The sequence below is a fragment of the Diospyros lotus genome, chromosome 11 (genome assembly GCF_014633365.1).
Source record: "Diospyros lotus cultivar Yz01 chromosome 11, ASM1463336v1, whole genome shotgun sequence".
Lineage (NCBI taxonomy): Eukaryota > Viridiplantae > Streptophyta > Magnoliopsida > Ericales > Ebenaceae > Diospyros > Diospyros lotus.
This window is the reverse complement of record NC_068348.1, coordinates 16,835,932-16,845,051: the sequence shown is the minus strand read 5'-3', so window position 1 is coordinate 16,845,051 and position 9,120 is coordinate 16,835,932. Positions and strand designations below refer to the sequence as shown.

Below are 9,120 nucleotides of genomic sequence, written 5' to 3'. Positions count from 1 at the left end.
AATGGTATTTTATTTAATTACTAAAAAATAAATGGGTTTAAATTATATATATACAAACAGTAGCTTTATAATATATAGAATTTCCCAATTATAAACTTCAAAGTTCAAACCGCAAAAGAAATCCACACCCTAAGTAAAAAATGATTTTAGAGTTTAAACTAAAGGCACGTCGCAGGATGATATGATTGGTGAGTTGTTTGGAAACGAGGATAACAGGTGTCACTTCTTAGAATGAATAATCGGAGGTTGGTTCACCGCAAACTGCCTTCCTTTTCTTCTATAAAACCCGCACCGCCATTACCTTTCCTCCCATCTACCACAGATTAGCCTTTCTCTCTCTATTTCTCTCAATATTTTCTTTTAAGTTTAATTAATTTATTGGTCACAAGGCAACTGCAAATTACTAAAGAAGAAGAATTAATGGAGCTCCCCGAAACACGTGATCAGGCGGCGGCCGGCGATATCATGGCCGATGCCTGGGACTACAAAGGCCGCCCCGCCCGGCGATCCTCCTCCGGCGGCTGGATCAGCGCCGCCATGATTCTAGGTTCATTTTCGCCATGCATTCTTCCTTCTTGCTTCCTCTAGTACTCAAAATCTAAAGTTTGAGCTTCAGTTTCCTGAGTCTCACAAGTTTTGACTTGGTTTTGAATGTAGTTACCGAAGAAAAAAAAATTGAAAAAAAAAAAAGAAGCTTTAATTTGGTGCTCTACTAATTTCTACTTTCAGGGATTGAGGCAACTGAAAGGCTAACCACTCTTGGTATCGCCGTCAACTTGGTGACCTACTTGACCGGAACCATGCATTTGGGCAATGCTACCTCCGCCAACACCGTCACCAACTTTCTTGGCACCTCCTTCATTCTCTGCCTCCTTGGCGGCTTCGTCGCCGACACTTTTCTCGGCAGGTCAATTTATGCTTCCACTTAAGTTTTTTTTTTTTGTCACTGACTCAATTTCAGATTGATAGTTTTTTAAGAAAAGTTTTGGACACATAAATCATGAAATTGAATTGAATGGTTTTTACAGGTATCTAACCATCGCCATCTTCGCTACCGTTCAAGCAACTGTAAGTAGAGTCAATTAACAGATTCAAAATCAGTTCATTGGTCTGATTAATTCTCGATTTCTCACATTAGTTTTTGGTTGATTTGGTGATATAGGGAGTGACGATCTTGACCATCTCAACTGCAATCCCCAGCCTCCGGCCACCGAAATGCGCAGCCATCGGAGAGGCCTGTCTTCCGGCGACCGGCACGCAGCTGACGGTGCTTTACCTAGCGCTGTACCTCACCGCACTGGGCACCGGCGGCCTCAAGTCCAGCGTTAGCGGCTTCGGCTCCGACCAGTTTGATGAATCGGACACAAAGGAGAGAACCCAAATGGCGGTCTTCTTCAACTGGTTCTTCTTCTTCATTAGTATTGGCTCACTTGTAGCGGTGACCGTTCTGGTTTACATTCAAGACAACTTGGGCCGGCGATGGGGATATGGAATATGCGCGTGTGCCATTGTTGCTGCCTTGGCCGTCTGCCTTGCCGGCAGCCGGCGGTACCGGTTCAGGAAACTCGTCGGCAGCCCGTTAACCCAGATCGCCGCCGTGTTTGTCGCCGCCTGGCGGAGGAGGCATTTACCGCTGCCGTCCGACTCTTCTCTCCTCTTCAACGTCGACGATAGTCCGGCCGAAGATCACAAGAAGAAGAGGAAGCAAAAATTGCCTCACTCCAAACAATTCCGGTGAGTTCTCTATTGTGAGTAACCTAGTTATTTTTACCAAAATGATTTTTATATTTTCAATATAAAAAATAATCATTTTTCCCTTTTTTCTACATGAAAGCAACTGTGAGATGATGTCTACAGCTAGTGAAAAAGTTGAAACCCATTATGAATTTAATCTGCTCACCATCTTTTAGGACTCTTTAACACTATCTTTATGTCGTGATATAAATCAGAATTTTTTCATGAAAGTATGCTTTAAAACTTTAAATTCTAACCGCTTAATTGGTAGGATTAGATTAGAATCATATATATATTTATAGATTATATCTATATATATATATATTCAAATCAGATTAGGGAAATTATTTTATTTTATTTTTTAATAAATCTAGACTTCGTCCTAATTAATCTTCAGGAGAGAGAGAGAGAGAGGGGTAGGCCTCACCCCAACAGATTAGGGAAATTATTGATAAATCATTAGGTTGAATATAGGCCAGCCAAGTATATATGAATGATTTGATCTAATCTTGGTAGCCAGATGCTGGGCCTGGAATGGACAGCATGGCCAGTCCTGATCGGCCTGTTGCCAACGTTCCTGGCTCCAATAATTACACTCTTTAACATACAAATTGAACTGGCGGGTTTTCATTCCCTGGACACAATTAATTAGCATCCCATCACGTCTCTTGTTTTTATGGAAATTAAAATTACCTCCCTTAATTTGGGAAAATTAACCAGTAATAATTAAAAGGGCATAAAAATCCAGTAGTATATATGATTTCCAAAGCCAAAGGTGCGAGCATCGTTTTAATCACGGGGAGGGAACGAGATATGAAAGCCATCAAATCAGTAATAAAGCATCATGTGAATATTCTCTCTCTCTCTCTCTCTCTCTCTCTCTCTCTCTATATATATATATATATAAAATCATATCAGAGGAGGCAGGAATCAAAGATCACGAGCGAGCCATATTTGAAATATCCAGTCAGTCTAATATTGATCGATCTCTGTGCGCGTATGTGTGTATGTACTCTCACTTGCCACCTTCCCCATGTACAAACTCCAATCTTACAAATCCTTCCTTTGTCTGCCCCCCCCCACTATTAAAAATATCTTTCCTATCTGGGTCGTAGTATACATTGAATTCACCTGGCTTTTGTGTTCAAACTCCCCATGTCTTAATTATCTCTTTTAAATTTGATACGGTCTAGACTTTTAAAGAAGTTAACGTTATTGTCATTATAGTTTAATAGAGGTAGGTATGGTCCTCTAGTCCAATTAACTAGTCGCGAAAATCATTAATTCTAATCTCCTAAGTGTTGTACCCCATCCTCTCTCTTCGAGAGATCTCAGGGAGAAAGGTCTCTCGAAAAGGGGACCCCTCAATGAGATGGCTGCAAAGATCTTTTCGTGGCACTTATATATCAAGCTCTCTCTAAGAAGTTTGAGGAGGAGCCTCTCCTGAAAGGCACTCTCTCACAAAGTCTCTTCTAACACCCTTTCCGAGTGGCAGTAGGGTGTTGTACATGTGTCTCCAACCAATCATTGTGACCCAAACTTCTATAAAATGCGAGACATAACACAATTGTCGGGATCCAACCATCTAATAATCAATCTAGATTCTCTCAAACTTCCCTGTCCGAAGCACTTTACACTTCTTTCCTCGACCTTTTGTTTTCTTGCCTATTGACTTGATCGTCGGAGGGTCTTTATGGGAGATCCTGCTTGCAAGGCTTCTAATCTTTGTCACATGTTGCAGTTCTTCTAGAGGTCGAGTCCCATCCTCTTTTATTTTTTCGAGAGAGCTCTAGTCCTCTTCAAGTCCTCCTAAGCACCTTCCCAAAAGAGGCTCCCACTATTTTTGGAAGCCGATCAACTTTCTCTCCGAAAAGTGTATCATACCCCCTCTGAGAGCCATCTGTAGAGATCCAAGCACAAGGCTAGTCGACCCTTTTCAAGAGAGCCCATCCAAAAGACCTTCCTTTTGAGAGAGTCAGTCTCTCTCCAAGGGGCACCCTTTTTCAAACCTGACCTTTCCGCAACTCGTTTCTCTCGGGAAGCCTTCTCTCTGAGAGACCTCTCTCAGCTGCTATATTTTTGGACATCGGCATCTTGTTCAACTTTTGACGACAGTTTTCTTCACTCTATAAAAGTTTATATTGTTGTATTTTTGGCAACAACATTAAGTGAAATGAAGATTAAGTTTAATTCTATTTCTTAATATCTAACTTACCCTTTTATCTAGCCAAAAGAGAAAAAAAAAAAAAAAATCTCATTTTTAGACACGCCTTAATTTCACACTTTAATAGTGGGCTGTTTAAATTCCAAGTCTGGGATCTATATATCTTTATTTTTATGAATGTCATAGTTTGATTTTTTTTTATTATTATTATTATTACAGGTTCTTGGACAAAGCAGCCATCAAGGACCCTGCAGAAATGTCCAGTGGCATGAATGGGGGGAACAAATGGTACATATCGACTTTAACAGATGTAGAGGAGGTTAAGTTAGTGATAAGAATGCTACCCATTTGGGCCACCACCATTATGTTCTGGACAATATACGCCCAAATGAGCACATTCTCAGTCTCACAAGCCACCACCATGGACCGCCGCATCGGCAAATCGTTCCAAATTCCGGCTGCCTCGCTGACCGCCTTCTTCGTCGGCAGCATCCTCCTGACCGTCCCGGTCTACGATCGGATCATCGCCCCGGTGGCCGGGAAACTTCTCAAGAACCCAGAAGGGCTCACCCCACTGCAGCGCATCGGGGTCGGCTTAGTCATATCAATTCTAGCCATGTTGGCGGCTGCCCTGACCGAAATCAAGCGACTCCATGTGGCACTATCGCACGGCTTGGCCAACCACCCAACCACCGTCGTGCCGCTTAGTGTGTTCTGGTTGGTCCCACAATTCTTCTTTGTGGGGTGCGGCGAGGCCTTCACTTACACGGGGCAATTGGCCTTCTTCCTAAGGGAGTGCCCTAAAGGGATGAAGACAATGAGCACAGGGCTGTTCTTGAGCACACTCTCACTGGGCTTTTTCTTTAGCTCGGTGTTGGTTTCTATAGTGCACAAGGTGACCGGCAACCGGAAGCCCTGGTTAGCGGATAATCTCAACAAAGGCAAGCTCTATGATTTCTACTGGCTACTGGCGGTTCTCAGTGTTTTGAACTTCGCATTGTATCTGGTTGGAGCTTCTTGGTATGTGTACAAGGAGAAGAGGCTTGCCGAAGAGGGAATAGAATTGGAGGAAGCGGAGGAGCCTGGTGCCCATGCTTAGTTAGGCTTGTACATTTTTGTTTTTGTCCTTTCCACACTACTTCTTCCAATCCTTTTTTATTTTTTTTTGGTCTTTTTTAGCCGTGAAATTCTATTGCATGATCTTCATAAGAAAATATCACTGGAGTCATTTGGCAATAGCATTTTTATAATTATGATGCATCATGGTGAATTTTTCTTCTCAATTTACAGAAAGGGTAATATGTGTTATGTAAACAAAAACTTTATATAAAATGATGTAACTTGGTAATGACTTTACATAAGGTTGTGGGTGATGTTATATTATACATTCAGAATATAAATCATACATTTACAGGGAATTAGTGACATTTCTTTACAAAATTATCGTTAAAATTTTAAAAATTATAAACACTAATCCTCAATAAAAGTGGTTATAAGTTTTGAAAATTAATTGATAATTTTATAAAGAAATCTTTATAATTTCTTAAGTATACAAAAAAAAAATGTACAAATTAATTATATGTATAAATAGTATTACCTCTAGCTATTATTTGCCACTAACCTTACACATTGTGCCGAAAAAATATTAAATAAAAGGAAAAAAGATTTATAACTATTTGATGGTAAGAGGTTAAATAATGATCTCCTTTATAATTAAGATTCAAACTTTATTTAAGATGAATTAGCACATAATTCTTTATTTATTTATCTAATATATATACTTGTAATTTGTGAACTATATATATATATTGTCGTTTTTCGGGTCCTAAAGCTCATAGGAACTCATCCTTGGCTAACAAGTGACGACATTTTTTTGACTCCTAAGACATAAGTGAAGGCCAGAGATCGCAGCATTGAATTGAAGTCATAAAATATGATTTTGTTTATTTTATTAAGAATTATTAATAAGGAGGCGACAAATTGAAGAGTGGGAAGCATGCAATGGCAAAAGTTTAAGGGCTTGTCAATATTTTGCTTAGATTCTGTGCCCCCTCTGGAGTCATGACCCGGTTGAGAACTTAAATAAAATCATCCATAAAATTGTATTTATTTGGCAAGTAAAGGAGAATCGAAGAAATAAAGGAAATGCAATTGACAAGCATTTATGAATAGAATAAGATCTAACCAAAAAACTCTTCACATAATGCCTCAACATTATCCAGTGTACATCCTTGACATAATTAGAAAGTTCAATAGCTAAATAAATAATAAATAAATAAATTAAAGAAATATAACGACGGATCTTAGGAGTTTGAGATTCTGGGTGGGTTTGATTGCTATTTTAGGTAATATTTGGATTTTCGATCTACAAGTTTAATTAGGGAGCAATAACACTACTAATAAAATCTTAATAAGATCATGTGACTAAGTAAGTAGGTCATAAGATAAAAAAAAATTATGTTTCTTAGTATTTTTGGTTCTTTAATAGCTTATCTGAATTCAACTTCTTTAGGAATTTTTTTTTTTTTTTAAAAGGGTGTTCCATAATATATTTTAAATGTGAATGTCAAAATATTTTGATTGGTGCCATGTTATATTAGTAGTGTTTACAAGAAGGGCATTAATTAGTTTTGCTAGGAAAAGATGTTCTCATCCCTCATTAATTTGTCTGTATACGTTTGAAATTCTGTATAATGTTGCAATCACATCTAATTTAGAGGGCCCATGGGGTCCAGCACTTGCATCAATCATGCAAGCCCATTCGTTTAACATGTATATATGCTCAATTATTCACATTTATTTTCATCAAAAGGTTTTGTGTTTGGTAAAGGAAAATAATAACACGTGTTTCCATCATGTAGAGAACGACTAGTCATTTATCCATTCGTACTCAATCATTATAACGTGCCAAAATGCCGACAATAGTTTCACTTAGAAACTTTTCCTTCTTGTCTTCTTCGAGTTTGAAAATTTTAATTGATGAGTAATTGGCAAAAACTCGATAAAAAAACTTAAAAAGTTAAAGTTACGTATTTTTTGTTATTTTTAAATATTTTTAATTTTTAATTTTTTAAAACAATGAAAATACATTTATTTTTTCATTTTCAAAAATAAGAAAAAAAATTATAAAAGAAATCCAAAACAATAAAATATTATTTTGGTTGTTTTTCATCAAAACAATCTCTAAGTCCAGAATATAGAAAACACAATTCATTTTTCATATTTTGGCTCTAAAAAAAAAATTATTCCTAAATTTCAAAAATAAAATTATATATTTATTTAAAATTTAAAAAATATAGTATATTTATATTACAATTAAAATGTAGGATAACATATAGTATATTATTAAGTATATTACATATATTATGTATAATAATATTTAATATAAATTATCATTCAGCTGTCAGTAATTTATTAATCAAATTTATTATTTTATTTTAATAGAAAAAATTTATTAAAAATAGTTGATTTTATCATTTAATAATCAAATTCATTGAATAAAATATCATAAAATATTTTTTCTCCAAATTCTAAAATAAACGTGTTTTCTAATTTTCTATTTTAAAAAATAAGTTTTTAAAATGACAAAAAAAAACTCATTTTTAGTTTTCTGAAAACAGATTATCAAAACAGAAAACTTAAAATAAATTTAAAACTCAAAATTAAAAATTGAAAACGCAAAGAGAAAGAGAACATAGCTTAAAAATTTAAAATAATTTTTAGGTTTTGTTGTTATCAAAATATAATAATAAATTTGTAAGGTGGGAAAAGTGATCTTAATATTCTTGTGTGAGGATGATCGGGAGACCTTGAGGCAGATGATCAGGTGGCCCAGAAAAAGGATAGCTTACTGATGAACGGTTGCTTGCTAATGGACAGAAGACCTTTGATAACTGAGAGGCCTTAAATGATCGAGAGGTCCTGGATGACCGAGAAGCTTGTCAAAAGTGATCTTAATATTCTTGTGCGAGGATGATTAAGAGACCTTGAGGCAGATGATCAAGAGACCAAATGATTAGGTGGCCCAGAAAAATGATAGCTTGCTGATGAACAGTTACTTGCTGATGGACAGAAGACCTCTGATGACTGAGAGGCCTTAAATGATCGAGAGGTCTTGGATGACCGAAAAGCTTGTCAAAACAAGCAAACGGTGAAAGGCGCAAGAGGCTATTCCCGCGCAAACCCTTTAATGTTTAAACTATTCAAGTGCTTGAGCACAAAAATAAAATCAAGTATCAGAGTGAGTGTACCTGAGAAAGAAGGCGAGCCTCCTATTTATAGAGGAATAAGAGGAGGACACATGGCAGTCATCCCGAGTTTCATGGGTGGCATATTTTGGGTATATTCCCGACGTATTCTTAGCATGTTCCTCGAAATCTTGGAATATTGTTGGCATATTCAGTTCGAGGAACACCCCGAGAGGGCTCGTTGGCTACGAGGGAAGCTCTTGGGGGTAGAGAGTATTTGTGACCAAGTTGTCACATATGACCGAGTGGTCACCACTCGATCCCTCTTTGATAGATATTCTTGCTTTTCGTCTCTTGTGTTGTTTTTTGGGTGTTCTTGACCCATATATGTGGATCTGACCTATGTCTAGATTTTCTAATATTAGCTGGGCATATCAATTGCTCCTTACCCTTTTGACCGAGTGACCCAGGCAGAAGAGTATTTTTCCTTATGAATTTTGCGAGTATCTTCTGCTCAATTTTCCCATTGTTCTTGGCATTTTTATGACTCTATCGGTATCACATTTTTGGATTTTCTATTATCATACACGAACTATCATTCTTTTCAGTTCCCTTGGATCACTATAAATAAGGGTCCTTAGAGCTTATTTTCTTCACTTCTTCATTTTAAGCTTTCTTCCAAGAGGTGATTTTTGAGGTTTCCTCAACATCTCTCAGTTTTTTGCCACCACTCAGTTATCCTTAGCCACTCGGTCTTGACTAAGTGGCCACTGGGTTTTGTTTGGCCACTCAGTCATGCTCGAGTGCCCACACAATTGTGGCTTTGCTCATTGTCACTTGATGCATTGGATGTTTGCACTTAATCGGATTGCGCCTTCTTCATGCATTTTGCCTTTCATGAGCAAATGGTGACCACTCGATTATTGTTTGGTCTTCAACTTGGATTAACTTGCTTTAGTTTTTTTTCTCTATTTTTTCATCCTTTTACTGTATTTTGCAATCTTCGAATTTTTGCATCGCTCACATTTCTCTTTA

At 37.2% G+C, this 9,120-nt stretch overlaps 1 protein-coding gene across 1 annotated transcript; it reads left to right on the top strand.

Annotated features, from left to right (window-relative positions):
- The first annotated feature begins 288 nt into the window (after nucleotides 1-288).
- Nucleotides 289-5,263, top strand: LOC127813650 (protein NRT1/ PTR FAMILY 6.3-like). Its single transcript, XM_052354732.1, has 5 exons — nucleotides 289-547; nucleotides 730-907; nucleotides 1,029-1,068; nucleotides 1,163-1,734; nucleotides 4,118-5,263. Exons 1-5 carry the CDS (start codon nucleotides 421-423, stop codon nucleotides 4,995-4,997), a joined length of 1,797 nt encoding a protein of 598 aa, XP_052210692.1. The 5' UTR covers nucleotides 289-420; the 3' UTR covers nucleotides 4,998-5,263.
- The last annotated feature ends 3,857 nt before the right edge of the window (nucleotides 5,264-9,120 follow it).

Excerpts from the sequence above, each read along its gene's own strand:
- LOC127813650 (XM_052354732.1), top strand. The coding sequence starts at position 421 with ATGGAGCTCCCCGAAACACGTGATCAGGCGGCGGCCGGCGATATCATG. Across the intron at positions 548-729 it reads CAGCGCCGCCATGATTCTAG|GGATTGAGGCAACTGAAAGG; the intron begins GTTCATTTTCGC and ends TTCTACTTTCAG. Across the intron at positions 1,735-4,117 it reads CCTCACTCCAAACAATTCCG|GTTCTTGGACAAAGCAGCCA; the intron begins GTGAGTTCTCTA and ends TTATTATTACAG.